We start from the raw sequence: 22,177 nt of genomic DNA, 5'->3' as shown, positions 1-22,177 counted from the left end.
AAAGTGCTGGGATTCCAGGTGTGAGCCCCTGCACTCTGCCAGCAGTTTCTTAGAAAGCTAAACATACACCTAGCGTATGATCCAGCCATTCCACTTCTAGGTGGAATGACAGTATGTGCCTGTGAGGAATGAAAGTAATTTCCTCCATGTGAATGCTCCCAGCTTTATTTGTAATAGTGCAAGATTAAAAATGACCTTTACCTTAAGGAACATGTTTGTTTTATTCTAGTTCCTTTGTAGGCATCTTTATGGGTATTTTTGCTGAAGCTCTTACCTCACCGGAGTGTGTCTAATGTCTAATCTGTCTTTCTGCCACTGTGGAAGGTAACCGCTTTAGTTCCCACCCTTCTAAGTGCTGCAGGAGGGGAGTTGAGAGGGCTGGGTTCTGGTCTCAGCTCTTGACACCTTGGGCTGACCAGGCACTTCTTGAGACCTCAGTGTTCTCCACTGGCAATTGTAGGCATTAAATTATATGTGTTCTTTCATGAATGTTTTTGAGCACATGCTGTGTACCAGGCACTAGTTTAGGTTCTGACAACACAATGGAGAAAACGGGCCGTGGTCCCTGCCCTCATGAAGCCAGTTTGTGTTAATTTGCTATGGGCTGGACATGGTCTTAGGTTTTGAGAGGACAGCCCATGTTGTCATCTCGAGGAATTTATAAATTCATAGGAAATAGAGACAAAAATAAGTTAAAAGACAAAACTATAATTGTAAAACCTGTTATGAAGGTAACAATATCAGAGAAGACCCCCACTTGAGGCAGGCTGTCAGAGGAGGCGGCACTTCAGTTCAGATTTAAAGGCAGGAAGAGAATAGGTGCATGCTGTGTCCTGGTCGTTGTCTCTGCTCTCAAAAGTCTGGACTGAACATAAGACTGATTTGATTTCTTCAGTCGTAGACATCTCTAAATGATAATAGCTTCATGGGGCCATCTGTTCTTCACCTCACGGCTTTCTTCAGGGAGTTTCATTGTCTGATTCAGGAAATAAAAATGGCAATACATTAAATGGAATTAATTCTCCTTTCTGATGTTTAATGAATACTTCTTTGGCCCATAATTCACAAATGATTGAGACAGAAGAAGAATAAAATGAAGTGCGTATACTCTTGTAAGCCTAAGCCAGGGGTTTCAAATTGGTGTCTGGCAGGGCAAATCCTGCCTCCAGAGAGGTTTCTTTTGGCCCATAGTGTTTTAAAAGTCAAGAAATTTCACCTAAACCCTAGACTTGTAGCACTGCCATTTAAATCTTTCAGTGTGGCCACTCCAGGCTCATGTTCCTACAGCACTGATCAGTCAGCACTGACTGGCAGAGCCCCCTTTGATGGGCGCGTGCTCTCAGATCCCACTGCCCTTCCTTGTTTGACCTGCTTCACTCACCGGTTGTCACCTGTCTGGCCCCCGGGTAAATTTATTTGACTATGAATCATCTCAGGGTTTTTTTGTTTTGTTTTGTTTTGTGTTTAACTATCTCTGCCTGGGACCAGCCTACTGTGAGTTGGATCCACTTGTGCCAGGCTGGGTGATTCTGACGTGTAGCCGGGTGAGGACCACACTCCTAGGACCGTAGCACTGGCTGGAAATGTACTTTTGTTAACAGCATTCACCACTGGAGCACACGCTGTCATGAGTGGGCAGCTCCTCTTTCACTCTGTTCCTGGAATACCTGGTAGTAGGTGCTTTAAATGCTTGTAACATAAATGAATAAATTCTATTTTAATTTGATATGTATTTGACCTTGAAAAAGCATTTTTAAAAACCCCACATTTCCTGACCAGGTGCTCATGCCTGTAATCCCAGCACTTTGGGGGTGAGGTGGGAGGATTGTTTGAGCCCAGGAATTTTAGATCAGCCTGGACAACGTAGTGAAACCCATCTCTATTTTAAAAAAAAATGCCGGGACTATGGGCATGGTGCTGAGTGCCTGTGGTCCCAGCTACTTGGGAGGCTGAGGTGGGAGGATCGCTTGAGCCCAGAAGGTCAAGGCTACTGTGAGCATAATCACGCCCCTGCACTCCAGCCTGGGCAACAGAGCAAGACCCTGTCTCAAAAAACCTTCACATTTCCTCATTTAGATATGTGGATTTTTTGGTTTGTTTTTAGTTTTCTTTAGTAGATAGCACATTCATGTGGTTTTAAGATCAAAATGTAAAAAGGAATATAGTGAAAAGTCTCCTTTCCCCTTCTGGTCCCTGTCTGACCAGTGCACCACCCCCTGCCCTCCCTACCCCCAGTCAGCAAGTACAAGCAAATACAACCATAAATTCTCATTTCATCCCCTTTTTACTCAAAAGGTAGCATCCTAAAAATAACGTTCTGTCATATCTCTTTAGCCTTGACATAACTTGAAGATGTTATCATGTTAGTAGAGAGCTTCCTTCTTTTTCTTTTAACAGTTGAAAAGTACTTTTCATTGTTTGGGCATATTATGATTTACTTAACAAGTACCTAATTGAAGGACATTTGGACTTTTCCTAACATTTTCTGCTGTGAGCGATGCTGCAGTTAATACCCTTCTATGAATGTCATTTTACACGCACACATGTGCATACTATAATTCTATGATAATAAATTTCTGGCAGGGCACAGTAGCTCACGCCTGTAATCCCAGCACTTTGGGAGGCCAAGGCAGGCAGATTGCTTAGGTTCAGGAGTTTGAGACCAGCCTGGACAACATGACAAAACCCCGTCTCTACAAAAAAATTCAAAAAATAGCTGGGCGTGATGGCATGCACTTGTAATCCCAGCTACCTGGGGGGTTGACGCAGGGGGATCACTTGAATCTGGGAGGTCAAGGCTGCAGTGAGCCATGTTTGCACCACTGCACTCCAGTCTGGGCAACAAAATGAGACCCTGTCTCAATCAATTAATAAATTCATTCATTCACTCATTCATTCTGAAGTGGAATGACTAGGTCAAGGAGTATATGCATATATAATTTTTATACACACACACACACACACACACACATTTCTCTGTTAGGTGTTGTACCAGCAGATCTTATTAATTAAAATTAGTACTGGCATTTGGAATATGTTTTTAAAAGAATATTTACTGTGTTTTGTTTTGTTGTCTTTTCAGAGTTAGAGGAGTTATTTATTGGTTATATGAATTTTGGTAAGAGTAGTAAGATTGTTCCAGGTCATTGGTTTCCACTAATGGTCAGAGACCCATAAGGGGTTCTCAGATTCATATGCTAAACAAACATCAGCTATATATATATGTCTGACACAAGTGTATTAGTATATATTTTAACTATACATAGATACTGTTGTCTTTAATGAAATTAAAAGTTCTTTTAATAGTGTTACTGAAGTCTTAGTTCAAATAGTAACAACTCAACATCTTGTCAATAGCTCTAATATTTTAGATGGTGATATGCTTTGTCCGTATCCCTACCCAAATCTTGTCTTGCATTGTAGCTCCCATAATCCCCACCTGTCAGGGGAGGGACCTGGTGGGAGGTAATTGAATCATGGGGGTGGGTTTTTCCCGCGCTGTTCTTATGATAGTGAATAAGTGTCATGAGATTGATGGTTTTATAAAGGGCAGCTCCCATGCACAGACCCTCTTGCCTGGCCATGTTAGATGTGCCTTTGCTCTTCTTTCACTTTCTGCCATGATTGTGAGGCCTCCCCAGTCCATTAAACGTTTTTTTAAATAGATTACATAGTCTTGGGTATTTCTTTATAGCCGTATGAAAATGAACTAATATAGATGGCCCTTGGATTTCGGTGATGTGTTCGTTCTGTGTCCTATCAGTTTTTTCAAAGTAACTTAGTCTGTAGATAGAGAAGAGTAGAACCAAAAGACTGTACATATTCCATGAGTGTCTATTTGCTTATTGTGTAATACAAATAATCTTTCTCTTGTAGATGTCCCTTTAAGGACCAGCCTGCCACCACCATTCAGAAATTATAAATATGGTAACCATTTTTTTATTCTTTTAAACTATATATTAATACAATTTTGCATTAGTTTGTTACAAACTTATATTTTGTTTTCAAAAATGAATTGACTATCTGTAAATAAAAACCAATTTGGAAGTTTATTTAGAAATATAGGAATGCTGGTATGTTGCGCAAATGAATTGTAATAGTAAGGAAGTGACATATTTGCAAAGAATAGCATGTTTGGCAAAACTATGTTTAAAATGAGTTTCTCTGCCAGATAATTAGAAAAGGAAAATGATTGAAGACTAAGAATTAAAATAAGGGATTTAACATTTTAAATGCCAGTAATTTGAGCATGTTATATCGTAGTTTTATATGTTACAATTGATGATTTAAAAATGGAGTAATAAGGCAAGAAGCTAGATGTCATTCATTATTTGTTATAAAGATGGCACAGTTATTAACCTTCAGCAGAGGGACACTCACCAATCTTTGAATTTGAGACTTCACTTGAAAGATATCATGCACCTAATACATATTTCTGTTAATTGGTGCAGACATTTTAAAGTATAAATTTTTTATTACCTTAGATTATTTTTTTGGAGTGGCTTTTCATTCTGTTCTCATTTGATAGAACAACTTATGACCTAAAATCCTTTGAAATCACAATCTTCACCGTGTGTATGCATTTTAATATCCAGAAACTAATTGTAAGGTTATAAGGGGTAGTGAAGCAGAAGTTGAAGGCACTGAGTGGAAAGTACTTTGATTTATTGGGCTTAAAGAATTTACATACTCAATATTGAATAAGAGAAAGGAATAAAAAGGATGATTAAGGTAAATATGAAACTTCTCAATTGTGGCTTTCAAGGCTTTCAAAATACAATGTCTTGAAATATAGCCTTAAACTTGAATCAACTTACAGATGCCATTTTAAATTAGAATAGTTACATATGGCTTCCTTTTTCATGGTGTGTGGGGGTGTGTGTGTGTGTGTGTGTGTGTGTGTCTATATGTCTATGTGCAAAGCTGTGTTCCATGGAAGTTCTTTTGAAAGAAATTTTAGATAATGAAAGCGTTAGAATATCCAAGTTGCTAAGCATTATTGTGGTAGATAATGTACCTTTTAGGCTATTCTATCTTATTAACATCCTTCTGTCCTAGTATTTCTATACTGTTCAGATGAATTGGCAGAAAAAATGAATACATTTATCTGTGAAGAAATTCTAGAACCACTCGAGTTTTCGTAGACTTCAAGTGGCTTTGTCTGAACTTGGCTCTTTAACAATCTTCTGCTTTCTGTTGAACAAGGAAGGCTGCAGTGTTATTTTCGCCTGTCATTGTCATCCGAGATTGCCACCTCACAGTCTGAGATTGCCACCTCACAGTCTGCGGGACAGAGCACTTTGTTGGTTATTAGGGAGTGGAAAGAGTGTGGAGTCAAATTTCAGTTTTGCCTGTTACTGTCTCCCTGCCCTTTGGCAAAGGGCTGGTTCTCTCTGCCACCAAGAGCCTGAGATTTCTTAGAGCCTTCCTCCCATTTAATTGGCATCCACATCTATTATTGATTTACCACGCATGCTACTTATCTTAAATCCCTATCGCCTAGACATGACGCATGAGGGCACACAAAAATGTAGTTGTTGTACAGTGTGGGCTGCTCATCCCTCTCTGTTTCGTAAAGCTGAGTGAGATGCTGCACAAATACAAGATGATATTTTTGTGAGGTTGCTTTCCTCAAGGAATTTGTATTTAGAAAACAATGCCCATAGGTGTTGTTTGTGATCATTATGAGGATGATTTGAAAGAAGCAAGAACAAGGGAAGTAACTTATTCAACACAGAAAGGGACAGTAATACATCTCTTTGCTGCTTTGTCATTTCTCCTTTCTTACCCACTCCTCAGGTCACACCCCTTTCTGTTGGAGAGAAAAATCTGGCAAAAACTTCTCTTCAAAACATTTCTTTTTCTGCTAAAATATGTAGCCATTTAGTTGTGTGTTTGCCAAACCTATTAGAGCAGCAGGATTTCTAGTTGAAAGGCTCATTAGCAAAATATATAGAACAGGATTAATATTTAGTAAGGTCAGACTATAGTTTTGCAGGTTGATTGCAACAGACTTTGAGCTCCTGTTATTTAAAAAATTACTATTGGCTTCTCTCACTTGTCTCAAATAATGAACATACCTACAGTAAGAAAAAGAGCATGATAGGTAATTCAGAATAATCGATAAGCTGAAAGTCAGCTTTGTTTATTTTCTTACACACATTTTAAGCTTATTTTTAGCAATTACGGTTTGTTTACATCCCTAATATGCACATTTTACTTAGGTTAGATTTATTTTTATTTCTTAGGAATACAGAGTTATAGTCTGAGGATTATGTTGACCTTGTATAAAAAGTTACAAGGCCGGGTGCAGTGACTCATGCCTGTAATCCCAGCACTTTGGAAGCCAAGGAGGGCGGATCACCTGAGGTCAGGAGTTCGAGACCTGGCCAACATGGTGAAACCCTGTCTTTACTAAAAATACAAAATTAGCCGGGTGTGGTGGCGGGCGCCTGTAATCCCAGCTACTTGGGAGGCTGAGGCGGGAGAGTTGCTTGAACTTGGGAGGTGGAGCTTGTAGTGAGCCAGGATAGTGCTGCTGTACTCTAGCCAGGGTGACAGAGCAAGACTCTGTCTCAAAAAAAAAAAAAAATTGCAATGGATAACTGAAAGTTGACTATTTAAAATAATTGGCAAATTCACAGTGCTAGTTCTTATCTCGATAGCCACCTTATTCTGTATTATTAGAACATAGTTAAATAAGATCTCTTTTAAAAATAGATCCTTTCATTTCCTGCCACTGTTGGAATTCCTTGTTACAACGTGATTGATACAAATGAGTTTTAGTGTAAGGTTGGGAGTTTATTCAGTAATACATTGTCATCATAATGCATTCATTAAATGGTTAAATAAAAACGAGTGAAGAATTGGAAACTTTCTGAATTTCAACCTGTTGAATGGCTGCGTAGATTATGTAATTAAGGGCTGATTGTTGCTGAATTAGAATTTTACCCAAGTGTGGAGAAGTTACTTACTGGAAATGCACAGTGTAGCCTGACTTCAAGATAAACAAATTAAGGAGTGAAGCTGGGTTTGAATAGAGCAGATTAAATGGTGTGAGCCTGTGCAGTATTTGCAAACCAAGAGGCAGATATTGATATTCTTGGGGCATTAGCAGCCTTTGTTCCAAATACCTGTGGTCCTAGATACAGTGTTTGAATTCTGAGAGTGGCAACACCTGTGTCATCATTTGCTCTCTTGTCATTGTATGTCGTCTGAGTAGATTTTTTTGAACTGCTTTTGCTAATGTGTATTTTAAGACTTTTTTTTTTTTTTTTTTTTTTTTTTTTTTTTACATTATTTGCTAATCCTGGTCTGTAGTGACTCTAAAAAACAAGATACAGTAATGTGATTTGCTTGTCTTCCATTCTAAGAGAAAATGTGCTGAGTTGACATAAAGTTCTGACACACACTGCTGTGTGTCTAAAGACCAAGGCTTTAAAAGATAAAATTTTAATGATCTACAAAAGTAATTTTTCTTTTACTATATAGTATATTTCTAAATGAGTCTGGTTATAAAACAAGGACTTACATTTCTCAATTTCATAGCCACCCTCCAATCATTTTAATAATTTGAAAAGAAGTTTAGAATAAACTGTGTAAAAAGATAACTTGCTTTTTTCTTTCAGATACACTAAAGATTATTCATCAAGCGCATAAATCAAAGGTATGTTCCACAGGTACAGTATCTGGCACATAGCAAGTAATCAATGTTGGTTGAATTTGTGAATAAGTGAATGAATACCTGTACATCTAAAATATTTCCCATTATAATAGCGCTTTTTATTTTATAGGTACCCTTTCTACTGCCTTGGCTTTTTCATTGAAGAAAAATAAGCTATTTCCCTGTTAGTAGTAGGTCCTTTTTAAAAAAGTGTTAATTAAAAAAAAAGTATACCATATTTTGTTTATCAGGCACATATTTAGCATAAAATAAGCATAAAACTTGGAAAAGTAAATTCAGTTTACAGATAAAAGAAACTGCTTATTATCTGGCAATCCAGTGTCTTTTATTTTCTTAATTCTGTACCAGAACAAAAGGGCCAGAAGCAAACACAAATAATTCACTTGTTCTGATTTGATTCTTGCTGGGTATAAGAGAAGGCACAGAACTGTGGCTCTGGGAGCACACCTTTTAGCTCCACCAAGGCCACGGCCTGCAATACTGAAGTTGTCTTGCCTTTCCCAAAGAGAGCTGTTTATGTATGGGTTTGATGCGTGTTTATATTTCTGTTTTTTTACTTTTTTGGAGTAACATTTTTATGAAGCCACAATCAAAGAATTATCAGACAGAGTGATTTTTTTTCCCCTTTAATCTCAGTGGCCTTCTATAGAGTCCTCTTTAAAGCAGTAATCTTACTGTATTATATAAACTACTCAAGAACAAGATATTATTTGTCATATCCCTATACCTGGCACAATGCCTGGCTCATAGTAGTTTTTCCGTAACAATTTTTGAATGAAGTACTTATGAATTCATTTTATTTCATTGTCTTCTGTTGTCGTAATTGTACTTCATACACTCAATCACCTTTCAGATAAATGGGTATCACAGATCACAAGAAAATGGCATGAGGGTATGTCTGTTGACCATTGATTGATAACTGCTTTAAAATTTATTTAAAATTTTTTTGTGGCTTAAAACAACACATGTTTATTCTCCCACAATTCTGGAGGTCAGAAGTCCAAAATCAGTTTCACTGAGCAAAAGTTAAGGGTTTAGTAGGGTTGGTTCCTTCTAGTTACTTTATTTTTCATACCAATGATTGTATATGCCAGTTTTACAATATCCATTGTGAAATGCCTCAAAATGTCATGCTCACATGTGTCTGGGGCTGTGATATGGAATCTGCCCCTTTGATTGGTACTAGAATATAGGGCCACTGTATTTGGACTTCGTCCAATTTCTCTCCTTGGGGACAGAAATGTTTTCAACCTCATTCCTAAAATGTAGAGAATAGGAAATGTCCTATTTTATATTTTTATATATTATATACAATATATTTAAAATACAAATATAAATATAAAATAAAGTTAAAACAATATGCTCTTTGAAAAGGTTGTAAAGCAAAGTGAGTCCCCATTCTCCATTCATTGCTGCATGTTTTACATCGTTTGGCTTTTCATATGCTCATGTTTCCAAAAAGGAGTAAGTAGTAAATTATTCCTTTATCTTAGTGAAGACATAGTTCATCGTGTTCAAATTATCAGTATTATAACATTTTTAGAAATCTGGAAATTATCCTGTCATTGGAAGACAAAACAATCTTAGAATTGTTACTTATATTTAAGACATATGTTTCACACTGGCAGGTTCTAGTTATAAAATTAGGGCTTGTCTTTACAGTTGAACAATGTATTTGTTTAAGGGAGGATTTCCAAAACAATTAAGTCACTTAGAGTGCTTCTGGAATCTAGCTTTATAAACTTTCATCCAAATCATAACAATGCTAGTTAAGATGCCCTGGGGATGGTTCTGCAAGTTTCTACTTCAACTTTTCTAAGGGAGGAGGTCAATATATTTTCACAGATACAGTTTTAAAACTTCAAAGAAACTTCATCCACATGTCCTCATTTGTGCCTTATCCAGCTCACAGTCATTTTTCTCATTTCCAAGTTATTGTTGTCCTTTCATTTTCTATTCCCCATCTGCGGGACCTGTGGCATTGCTGGCTTGGCCTGTCAGTGTTCCAACTCAGCTATAATTTTAATTTCCTTCATCAGCCAAAAGGAGAGACTTCTAAATAATTCTGTTGTCTTAATGAACTCATTCATAAAAGGCATTTTTCCCATTTCCCTAGTTTTCTGGACTTAGAGACTTTCCTAATTGCAGTTACTATATATCCTCAGAAATTTCTTCCCATTCCAACAATAAAAAGACTGACCGGATACCTTCCCACCATAGCCTCGTGTGTGTGTGTGTGTGTGTGTGTGTGTGTGTGTGTGTGTGTATTATGGATATAATCAGTGGTCTGTTTATAAAGTTAGAATAATTTCTATTAAAGAGATTGCAATAACTTGAATTTCCATTTTATGTGTGGAAGTCATATCCTGGAATAAACTTTATAAGAAATGTGCAGGGTCTTTAAAAAGAAAACTTAAAATGCTGCTGTCCTTCCTCACCCCTCACCACACACACACTTGAAAATATGAATCTAAGCTCTGGGATTAATTTTTCAGACCCATTAAAGTGAACTCCTCTCAAGATCTGTGCATTTTATAGTGTGAAATTGTACTTCAACTTAACAACAAAACAAAACCTGCTATGAGAGTTCCAAAATAAGACTTAAACAGAAATGCTTAGGATATTTTGGATAGGAAGATACAACAGCACAAAATCAATTCTCTCAATTTACATATTTAATGCTGCCCCAATAACACACAATACTTGTGTTTATATGTAAACTAAATAAGCTGATTTGAAAATTAGTATGTAAAAAATACGAATAATCAGGAGAACTCTGAAAAAGAGAAATGAGAGTAATTAGCTCTAACATATAAGACATGTTATAAAACTGTAGTAATTAGAACAGTATGGCACTATCACATGAACTGGTAGTTTAAGGGCACAGAATTAAAAGTTCAAAAATAGACCCCAATGTGGAAATTGAATGTATGGTAAATATGACATTTCAGGTTTGTAAAGAAAAGATGGCGGATTCAATAAATAGTACTTGAATAACTGCATAAACATCTAAAAAGCAGCTAAGTTGAATCTGTGTATTTTTCTTTATGCCAAAATAAATACCCCTTGGATTAAAAAATTAAACCCATAGATGAGGATAGAGATGAAACAGATGGAACATGACTTGATAATTTGTTCAAGTTGGGTCCTGGGTACAGGGCAGGGGGTTTATTACACTATTCTGTATTTATTGTATATTTGAAATTCTCCATGATGAAAAAGTCAAAAAATGAAATTCATGAAAATATTTGAAGAGAACGTGGAATTTTAAAAATCTTGGAGTGAAGAAGGTCTTTCTAAATATGACAGAAAACTGAGAAACAATATGAGACTCATATATTTTACTTCGTTCACTAACTTATTTATTCCAAGAAAATTAATTTAACACCTTCTATGTAAAAAAACCAAAACAAACAAACAAACAAAAACACTGAGAAAAAGCAAGGAACAAATAAAAAGTGGGGGAAGTTTTTCTAACTTACAGAAAAGGCTGAATTTCCTTAGCATATGAAGATACTCTAGACTCTACAACTCTATTGGATAAATTAGCCTACAACTCCATCAAAAAATAGAAAATATTCAGAACTTTGAGCATAATAAAATACAAATTAAGACTATACTTAATCCACACCTGTCAGATTGGCAAGGATCAGAAGGCTTTGCTAACACACTGTTGGGAGAGTATGGGAAATAGGGCCTCTCAGTGGTCCCAGTCCTCTCTGGAGAACTAGATAGCTGGTGGATGGGGATTGGGAGGAGACTGACTTTTCACTTCCTATTCATATGTGCTTGGAGAACTTTGTATAATGAGTTATTATACAAAGAATAAAAAAAAAATTACTTTATTCCTTTTTTTTTTTTTTTTGAAACAGAGTCTTACTTTGTTGCTCAGGCTGGAGTGCAGTGGCATGAACACAGCTCACTGCAACCTCTACCTCCCAGGATCAAGATATCTTCCCATCTTCAGCCTCCTGAGTATCTGGGACTATAGATGTGTGCCACCACACCCAGCTAATTAAGTAAAACTTTTTTTTTGTAGAGATGGGGTCTATGCCATCCTGCTCAGGCTGGTCTCAAACTCCTGGGCTCAAACAGTCCTCCTGCCTTGGCCTCCCAAAGTGCTGGGATTACAGACTGTATTACCTATTCTAAAATGATTTTTTGAGTAAAGTATTTTTTCTTTTAATGTGTGTGCTCTGGAGTTTAAGCCCCTGTGCTCTGCAGTGAATGAGGTCCATGAACCCTGCGTGGCTTGGGCTTCGGATTTGGCTGCTGAGAGGCCTTTCTGTTGACTCTCTGTCTCAGCTGTATTCTAGAAATAGAATATGTTGCTAAACAGGTGTGTTCTGGTTGACAAGTGGTGCTGTGTGACACTAGTGGTCATCTCTTTGTGCTATTTAGGGGCAGATAGCAACTTTAAATTTTTCACTTGTATTTGTGGAGTCTCGCTGGATTTGTAAATATCACTGGAGAGCACTCTTGTTTACCCCCACCCCAAATCACATAGAGAAATATTCCAATTAATCTGACATGGAACCAAATGTTTTTTAGCTTGGGCAAGGTTTTTAGATATGTGAACTTATGGCCATTTGAAGTATACTTGTGGCCAGGTGTGGTGGCTCATGCCTGTAATCCCAGAATTTTGGGAGGCCAAGGTGGGAGGATCACTTGACTTCAGGAGTTCGAGATGAGCCTGGGCAATATAGCGAGACCCTGTCTCTACTAAAAACAAAAAAAAATTAGGCTTGGTGGCACATGTATGCAGTCCCAGCTACTCAGGAGGCTGGAGATGGGAGGATTGCTTGAGCCTTGGAGACTGAGGCTGTAGTGAGCCATAATCATGCCACTGCACTCCAGCCTAGGTGACAGAGTGAGACCCTGTCTCAAAAAACAAAACAAAAGAAGGAAGTATACTTGCTTCTCTCAGAAGTCAGACTGGCCAGAGCTGGAAGCTCTGCTCTGTCGCCGACCAGGTTAGGATGGCAGGAGAAGATGATGATGATGCAGCAACAGAACAGTGACAGCTAAGAGAGAGTGCTCACCCTGTGGCCGGCACTGCTGAGGATTTATATGCTCCATCCTGTCACCCTTACCACAGGTGATGGGGAAGGAGCCCTCTCCTCCCCTTTTCTACCGACGAGGAAATCGAGTCCTAGAGAGGTCGTGTAGCTTGTTGAGAACACACACACAGCTGAGTGCTGGTGGAGTCTGGGTTTGCATCCTGATCTGACTTCATTGCCACGCCACAGGACTCTCCCCAGTGCTTTACGTGGTGCCTGCACTTGGCAGGACCTCACTGTGCCTCTGTTCACTGCCCTCATTATGGCCAGGGGAGTGGAATCTACTTAGATTATTGCTGTGCTCAAAGTTACAACTCTGTGTCTTTGAGAAGTCTCACGGAACACACCCATGTAAGTACTGATAAAATGCAGATTTTCTTTTTCTTTTTTTTTTTTTAGACAAATGAACTTGTGTTGAGTTTGGAAGATGACGACAGACTCCTGCTGAAAGAAGACAGCACTCTGAAAGCAGCTGGAATCGGTGAGGAAGGGGGCCTTGTGTTGCTGGAGGGGGAACCCTCTCCTGGCCTATGCTGAGGCCTGGCTGATGGTATTTGGATAACTCACTGGAAAGTAAATGCTGCCGTTGGCCCCCCTGACACTGCCCGGTAACTGCTGAGAGGAGGAGGATGAGAATGATGTGCATTCTGATTTGACTGAGGGCAGTAGGTGTCCGCTCTCTAAATATGCAGAATGCAAATGGCTCTTTTCAGAAGGTATGCTCAGAATTCTCCTGAGGGGCCGTTTAAGGGACGAGTTGTCAGTACCATGTCTCCTTACTCTTATCATTGTCACTTGAGCCGATGGTTGGAGAGAAATGGGCATAGTAAGAACTAATGAGGAATAATGCAATGCGTTGTTGTTGGTATCACATGCAGTGTGGTTTCTGATGGTCTTCCGAATCACTCAGGGCCCACTGAGGCATGGAATTTAAAATAGGAGCCTGGTGTGTGCAGCTGAAAAGTACCTGATTGGGCCTTCCAGCCTAGAATGTGCATGTGGTTTTATTCTAAATAAATGTTATGTGACATATTTTGTGACCATTAGATGTCACTGTTATTCTACGTATATGTACACCTAAAGCTGATCTGGCAGGAGGGGAAGTGGAGATTGTCAGGGAGGTCTGAGTGGTTAAAGGCAGTGTGGCCCTGATACACCTCTGCGGTTGGTGACTGATGCAGTGTCACAAGCCATGCTTCTTAATTATTTATTAATTAATTTATTTTTTGAGACAGAGTCTCACTCTGTCGCCCAGGCTGGAGCGCAATGGTGCGATCTCGGCTCACTGCAACCTCCATTTCCCGGGTTCAAGCGATTCTCCTGCCTCAGCTTCCTGAGTAGCTGGTACCACAGGTGCGCACCACCATGCTTGGCTAATTTTTGTATTTTTTTAGTAGAGACACGGTTTCACTATATTGGCCAGACTGGTCATGAATTTCTAACCTCAGGCGATCCGCCTGCCTCAGCCTCACATTGTTCATAATTATTTATATGCACTTGTTAAGGAACACGGTTAGTAAGGTGCACATTGGGAGCCTGGATTTTTTTTTTTTTTTGGATGAATATTATTTGAGTTACTTTAATCACGTATATCAGGAATTTACTTCTGATTGATTCATGTGACTAGCATGAATTCCCGACATAGATCTGAGTTAAACAGGATCTTAAATAGCATGTTGTGAAATCTTAGACTTGATTTCTTTTTTTTTTTTTTTTTTGAGAGGGAGTCTGGCACTGTCGCCCAGGCTGGAGTGCAGTGGCCGGATCTTGGCTCACTGCAAGCTCCACCTCCCGGGTTTACTCTATTCTCCTGCCTCAGCCTCCGGAGTAGCTGGGACTACAGGCGCCTGCCACCTCGCCCGGCTAGTTTTTTGTATTTTTTAGTAGAGATGGGGTTTCACCGGGTTAGCCAGGATGGTCTCGATCTCCTGACCTCGTGATCCGCCCATCTTGGCCTCCCAAAGTGCTGGGATTACAGGCTTGAGCCACCGCGCCCGGCCCTTAGACTTGATTTCTGTGTTGTCATCTACAATATTTGCTAGAATATTGTTGTCTTTCCATGTTATGAATATGTAAGGTTGTTATTTTGAAGAATGATTTTAAATTTGGCATTTGTTTCTTTAAATGCTATTATATTATCGTAGCAGGTGGCACCTTTGTGATTGGGGCATGTAGCACCTAGAAGGTAGCCCTGTTTGTTGTTAAAGCATGAAGCATAATGAATATTACAGACTGATATTGATGGGGGTATTGACAGAGAGCTCCATGGAAAACACTGGAAAATCCAAAAACTAAAAAAAAGGTAATATTTCACAGGATGATAAAGTTGACATTTCAAAGAAGTGAGGAAATAATGATTTAGCCAGAAAATTATGTGAAGCCCATTGCCAAAGCATTCAGGAAAATAAAATTCAAACTCTTATCTCATCTCTGTTTTTATTACAAAATAAATTCTAGATGGGTTAAATGTTATAATGTAAAACAATTTTTAAAAAAGAAAGTGTAGTTCAATAATTTCATAATCTTGGGAAGGAGAAGAGCTTTCCAAGCATGAGCTCAAAGACAGAAGCCATAAAGGGGGATAAGTGATAGATTTGACTACGTAAAAACTAAAAACTGTAAACAGAGTTAAAGGAGAAACTTTGAAAAATATTTGCAGCATATACAACAGATAAAAAAGTTGTTAGCCTGGGGTCGGGTATGGTGACTCATGCCTGTAATCCCAGCATTTTGGGAGGCTAATGCGGGAGGATCACTTGAGGTCAGGAATTCGAGACCAGCTTGGCCAACGTGGTGAAACCCCATCTTCACTAAAAATACAAAAATTAGTCAGGCATGGTGGCACACGCCTGTAATCGTAGCCACTTGGGAGGCTGAGGCGGGAGAATGGTTTGCACCTGGAAGGTAGAGGGTGCAGTGAGCTGAGATTATGCCACTGCACTCCAGCACAGCACTCTAGCCTGGGCAACAGAGTGAGACTCTGTTTCAAAAAAATAAAAAAGAAAAAAGAAAAAAAGAAAAAAAGAAGACGTTATTAGCCTGACTTTATAAAGAACCCTTGTAATTACTATGAAAAAGAGAAATTCTACTGATAGAAGAAATAACTCACATATAAAAAATAGCTCCTTCTCATTAGGAGAGAATGAGGACTTACTAGAAATGAGTACATAGATACTGTTTTATGTAGTAGAGTCTCGTGTTAAGACTCTAGTCTGGGGCTGGGTGCCATGGCTCATGCCTGTAATCCTAGCAGTTTGGGATGCCAGGATAGTGGATCGCTTGAGGCCAGGAGCTCTAGATTAGCCTGCACAACATAGTGAGACCTCATCTCTATAAAAATAAAAATTAGAGTCTAGAGCCAGAGTGCTTGGGTCCAAATCCTGATTCTGTCTTTTACTGTCTAGGTGACCTTGGACAGCAGCAATTATTATAAGATTAGCAGACATGAAAAAAGTGGCATTGTCCAAGGGAGTTCGAGGTGTAGGAAAAATGGATAGTCTTATACCACCGTCAGGAATGAATATGACCTTGAATTTTCTGTGGGTCAGTTTGACCAATAAGACTTTCCCAAGTTTGAATTTCAGTGATACTTGTTTCTAAGCCAACAGGGACAAGTTGTGACGTTGTGATAGGTCTTCAAGGGGGTGGTGGGGTTAGCCCTGACCTTCCCTTGTATGTGAAGCACTGATGTAGAGCTTGATTTATTGAATAGAAATAGAACATGCTGTGTGATACCATTATGGTTTGGGTTTTTGTTTTTGTTTTTGTTTTGAGACCAGAGTCTCACTCTGTCACCCAGGCTGGAGTACAGTGGCACAATCTTGACTCACTGCAGCCTCCACCTCCTGGGTTCGAGCAATTCTTCTGCCTCAGCTTCCTGAGTAGCTGGGATTACAGGTGTGTACCACCACGCCCAGCTAATTTTTGTATTTTTTTAGTAGAGACAGGGTTTCGCCATATTGGCCAGGCTGGTCTCGAACTCCTGACCTCAGGTGATCCACCTGCCTTGGCCTCCCAGAGTGCTGGGATTACAGGTGTGAGCCACTGTGCCCGACCCCATTATTGTTTTAAAATGTTTAAAATATACATGTAAGATTATTGTTTATGTGTATATGGAGAAAAGATCATATGCCAAAATTATAGAAATGGTTTCTTGAGGTGGTGGCATTGCTGGTAATTGATATTCTCCTTTGTAATTAAAGGACCTTTTTTTTTTTTTTAAGTACAAACCCATGAAGTTGGGGAAAGTCAGTTAGAATGAAGGCTGTGCATTTTGCTTGCTTTCTGGCCTTCTGTAAGCCACTTATCGTCTCTGAAACTCTATTTTGTTTTCTGTAAAAATAGGAAGAATGAAACCTATTCTAGAAGGTTGTCATAAGGGTTGTGTAAAACAATGAAGGCATCGGGAGTGATGTGTGTAAAAGGCCCTCAAGAACAACTGCTTTGTCTGGAAACCGTCCTGGAGGAGGCAATTGGCAAATGTTTTGACTTTACTACAATATTGAGTTGTTGGTCTTGTGATTAATTTCAAACTGACTTATGTAATGAACCATCTGTAAAGGTGAGAAGCAAATCCCTCTTTTTGTCCTCTTACTTTAAGGCTATTGGTCCTGGATCAGAGTCAGATTCTTTTCCCAGATTCTCCACTCATTTCAGGGTGGTATGAGGACTCCAAAGGTCCCTCCTAACTCCAGCAAGCCAGCAACCCTGGGCTCAGGGTGGTATGAGGACTCCAAACGTCCCTCCTAACTCCAGCAAGCCAGCAATCCTGGGCTCAGGGTGGTATGAGGACTCCAAACGTCCCTCCTAACTCCAGCAAGCCAGCAACCCTGGGCTCAGGGTGGTATGAGGACTCCAAAGGTCCCTCCTAACTCCAGCAAGCCAGCAACCCTGGGCTCAGGGTGGTATGAGGACTCCAAACGTCCCTCCTAACTCCAGCAAGCCAGCAACCCTGGGCTCAGGGCGGTATGAGGACTCCAAACGTCCCTCCTAACTCCAGCAAGCCAGCAACCCTGGGCTCAGGGTGGTATGAGGACTCCAAAGGTCCCTCCTAACTCCAGCAAGCCAGCAACCCTGGGCTCAGGGTGGTATGAGGACTCCAAACGTCCCTCCTAACTCCAGCAAGCCAGCAACCCTGGGCTCAGGGCGATTTGGGTCCCTGCAGGGAGCGATTTTCTCTTTGTTATCTAGAGTGGTGTTGCTGTGCTCTTGGGGACAAGCTGAGGTTGTACCTGGGGAAGGAGATGAGGGTACCTGGAAAGCAACAAAAAATTCTAAGTGAGAACTGAGTTGTGAAAATGATACTTGAAATGTGATTTTTTTTTTTTTTTTTTTTTTTTTAAGACAGACCTCACTCTGTCGCCCAGGCTAGAGTGCAGTGGTGCGATCTCGGCTCACTGCAACCTCCGCCTCCCAGGTTCAAGTGATTCTCCTGCCTCAGCCTCTGAGTCGCTGGGATTATAGGCGTGCACCACGCCTGTCTAATTTTTGCATTTTTAGTAGGGATGGGGTTTCGCCATGTTGGCCAGGCTGGTGTTGAACTCCTGACCTCAAGTGATCCGCCCGCCTCGGCCTCCCAAAGTGCTGGGATTACAGGCGTGAGTCACTGCGCCCGGCCTGAAATATGTGATTTTTCTAGGGAATTTTCCCTCTCTCAGTGCCATGTTTGATGAGATTTTTAAGAGGTTTAAGAGAAAAATTCGAACTCATGTCTGCCTCCCCCTTTTTACCACCTGATCTTGCTGTAGAGCTGTCACTCTGCGGCCACAGCCCGTTGCCATGGAATAATGCCAGGGTAACAAATTTATCATTAGGACTTTTCTGCAGTAGTCATGAAAAGAAAAGAAAGGCTGCAGGTGGGGAAATTAGGGAAAAAAAATGTTTGAAGATTTCTTTTCTCACGGAGAAATTCTCTAGTTCATCCTTTGGCTTTTTCTCTGCAGTGCAGATCCCAATGGAACATTCTACACCTGACGTCAGTGGAAGTTTTTGCTTGTGGACTCAGTACGGAAAACACGTACTTAAAAGAGATTTGCTCAGTAGAAGCAAGAAGAGACTTTTACCTAGAAATGTTACTTATAATTTAAAGATTGTTTTTACCTTGTTGTCAGCAGTTGTAGTTTTATGGACTAATTCCCCTAAGTAATAAATTTACGTGTAAGGGTTTTTTTTTTTTTTGGAAGTGTTATTTTCTCTCTTTCATTTTGCTACATTCTACTACTGTTGTCTTTGGAATCTGGTCTGGTTTAAGAGAGAAATTGTGACTGGGTAACTCTTCCAAAGCCAGTTGTGTTTCATTGGAAACATTTTAAAACAAGATACAGTGGCCAAACCGTAAGTGTTTATCTGAGGGAAGCATTCTCGGCAAGCCAGGTCCTGTAATAATTCCAAAACTCCCTCCTGGTTTGTTTTCGTTTTGCGTGTCACTTCTGTCATCTGCCCCCAACCAGATCCCTGTTGTTCACGCCTCGCCCCTTTGGGTGATCTTGTCTGTACAGCTAATATTGTGGGATTCTATGGCTCCCCCTTTTCTTTCAGGATCATGTTTGATTTGTGTGTCCTTAAGGTGTGGGTCCCCTTCCCTTTCTTCTTCTGGGTAGCAATATTTTAGGTCATGCGTGTTTTCTTCCTTCAACAGTATGTTATGGTGGCTGTTTTTCACTCTTACATAGAAACAGTGATAGTCTGGTTACTCGGTAATGTGGGTGTTGGACTTGGGAAACTGGGGGATTCCAGAAGCAAGACTTAGAGTGAACCTCTGTAGAGTGCTTTCCTTTTTACCTCCCCACACCATGGTGGAAATTACAGGCATGTACCCAGTCTAGCAAAGACTGAGATTTTTTTTTTTTTTTTGGCTAGTTGTTTTCTTCAAACTGTAGTTTGAAATCTTCTCTACCAGCAGATCCAAAACAATATTTGAAGCAAGCCGCGAAATAAAAGGCACAGCACTTGGGACCTCTGTTGGTGGTGAAAACTTAGAAATATAACTCAGCTGCGAACACAGCTTTGAATGATTTGTAGATGAGGATTTTGTGACATTTGGGAGGATAGGTGATACTCCTAAAGTGGGAGAGAGGGGGAAACGTCATCCTTTTGGTCTCAGATTGCCACAGAAGCCACACCTCACCCTTCATGTAGTTTTTTGGTCAACAGTCTGTGGTTATTGTCACAAGGCAGCCTTCCTGATCGTGGATTTTCTGTACCACAAAGTCAGTGTGTGTGTCTCAGGCTCCTTTTTCCAGACAATAGGGGCTGCGCCTCATATTACATTGGTGCTGACTAGCACAAGGCTAGGGACTCAGAACATATGGATAAATCCTTGTTGATGATGAGTTTATTGAGATAAATTAGTTGAAGAGTTTAAATACATTGCATTTAATTTTTCTTGGGATTTTACACTTAAAATTGATCTTATATTCTTTCATTTAAAGTCATTATCATTATGTTCCTTTTAAAGTTGTGTATGTCTGTCTGGAAGCATTATAAAATTATTAATTTTATATCCAAAGTTTGAAAGCCCTGGCTTGTGTTTATTTCATTAAACTTGAACATCAGTATTAAAATGATCCTACAAATGTATTTGGAGGGTTCTCTGTTTCATTTGATAGTAAGACGAAGGGATGAAGTGGCAGTGTATTTATTGGATTTTAGATTGCACATTCATTTCAGATTCCCATGCCAAGGCACTCTGCACCTGACTGCACTGCCGCCTGCAGCACATTTAATTTAAAATCAGGTGCCCTGGGGGACCAGCACAAGGTAGACTTCCAGAGGGTTCATCCCCAGCCAGTTTTAAAGGAGCCATTTTAAATAGTATTTGGGAAGCAGGAATTTAAGGGATAATGGTGGAAAGAGTAATTATGTAGAGGTCTTAAAAATCATTTATAATTGGTTTTCACGTAAATTGGCAAATGAATTTGCAGTATAAGTCCCTGAAATCATTCTCTCAAACATTTTCCACAGAGTTTTACAGATGTAAGAAAACATTATATTCTATTTCTGCTTAAGGACCACATTACTAAAATTTAAAACCCATTTAATGTTTTACTTTTGAATGTTCAGAGTAAATTTTAATTTGTGTGTTTTCCAGTTTGTTACGGGTGAAGAAATTTTTAAGTCAACCTGAAGTATTATAGTTTAACCCATTTGTTTACCTAGATTTCCTGAAAAAAAAGTACAGTCATCTGAAAATAAAATCTTTACACTGCAGATTCTCATTCGGAGTCTACATTATGAGAGCTAGCATAAATGCCCTATGTAAATAATGGATTGATGTTTAAGTTAACTGGACCCAGGAGAACCTATGTGTCAAAACAGAACTGCTTAGTCCTTGCTTCCCATCAGCTTCTCTGAACCTACTATTGCTGAAGAGCCACACAACATATTAGTTTCTCAGAAGGGGTTCAGATAAATGTCAACTGCAGTAAGTGAAAATTGTAATTACAGTTAGTGTGGATTGAGCAAAGTGCTGTGTGGGCAAAGCACTGTGTAAAGTTCTGTATGTAAATAGCACATCACAGATAAAACCTTGCTCTGTGATTATTAAGAACAGGGTGTCTTTTGCTCATTTTCCATTAGAAGGTTGATTAGAATCACTTGCAAATTATATAAGTCTACCTCTGGGCATGCTTCCCTTCAAAAAAGGAAACCCCAGGAGCTTTTTGTATAAAGGATAGATTTCCAAATATCTTTGAATATTGAAGTTTTTGAAGCTCCCTTTCTTGATTTTCTTTTTCCCACTGATTCCAAGTGTGGAGTCTTTTTTCTTTTAGATGCCACTTTCTTGTAAAATTTAACTGTACCTTAACTTACTGTTTGCACAGGGTGCATCTTTTCACAGCCCCTCCTTATTGATCTCCAGTTTCTCTCTGCTGTATTCCCCACAGGCTCCTTGTCATGCGAGGCTGCAATCTGATTTTCATCTCCTCAGATTAAATTTAATCTTGAAGATATAGTAAGGACTGGAATGAGGATCTGTGACTATGGCTGGCTTTATTTTCTTCTTTTGACACTTGTTTATTTTCTGTAATGAGCACGGGTAGCTTATGATTAACAAACGTTAAATTTGATATTCTTGAAAACAGCAAAAACATTTTTAATGAAATGGCATGCTAATCTCATTAATTTCATTGTTTTGTGATAAAGTCTAATGATGAGATGAGAGCTGTAAACTAAGAGACCAGTAGTAATCCTTGGCACCCTTTCTTATTTATCCTATTTATTTGACTTGGAGAGTTTTACTTGTCTGTTTTTAGAGAGTATGTTAATTGAGTACTCAGTATTCATTACGAATAATCTTGACTGTTTTCTTGTGGAGATTCTGAAGGCCCTTTTGCTCTTTCTGTAAAAGCCAAGCAGACTGTATTAACTTCTGGTTTAATTTAAAAAATGAATGTGGAACTTGTTGGCACAACACCTTAAAGAATTGCATGTT

General features: G+C 39.4%; 2 protein-coding genes across 44 annotated transcripts in view; one reads left to right on the top strand and one right to left on the bottom strand.

The window, feature by feature from the left end:
* Window positions 1-22,177, bottom strand: part of DBI (diazepam binding inhibitor, acyl-CoA binding protein) — a 343,175-nt gene that overhangs the window by 42,407 nt on the left and 278,591 nt on the right. Inside the window, exon 1 of one of the 41 annotated variants that reach the window (XM_050752764.1) lies at window positions 3,636-3,645. The exons of the other annotated variants lie outside the window; for them this stretch is intronic. The gene's annotated coding sequence lies outside the window, so the exon portion shown is untranslated. Of the gene's footprint in view, window positions 1-3,635; window positions 3,646-22,177 lie in introns of those variants that run through there. 41 annotated transcript variants of the gene reach the window in all.
* C12H2orf76 (chromosome 12 C2orf76 homolog) overlaps window positions 1-22,177 on the top strand; it is a 447,011-nt gene that overhangs the window by 402,283 nt on the left and 22,551 nt on the right. For all 3 annotated transcript variants that reach the window (XM_050752721.1, XM_050752720.1, XM_050752723.1), the window contains 3 exons: window positions 3,877-3,927; window positions 7,629-7,666; window positions 13,144-13,225. In XM_050752721.1, coding sequence (XP_050608678.1) covers window positions 3,877-3,927; window positions 7,629-7,666; window positions 13,144-13,225 — 171 coding nt within the window. The remainder of the gene's footprint in view (window positions 1-3,876; window positions 3,928-7,628; window positions 7,667-13,143; window positions 13,226-22,177) is intronic.

This window comes from Macaca thibetana, chromosome 12 (assembly GCF_024542745.1).
Source record: "Macaca thibetana thibetana isolate TM-01 chromosome 12, ASM2454274v1, whole genome shotgun sequence".
Classification (NCBI taxonomy): Eukaryota; Metazoa; Chordata; class Mammalia; order Primates; family Cercopithecidae; genus Macaca; species Macaca thibetana.
The sequence above is the reverse complement of the archived record's forward strand: the minus strand, read 5'-3'. Positions and strand labels throughout refer to the sequence as shown.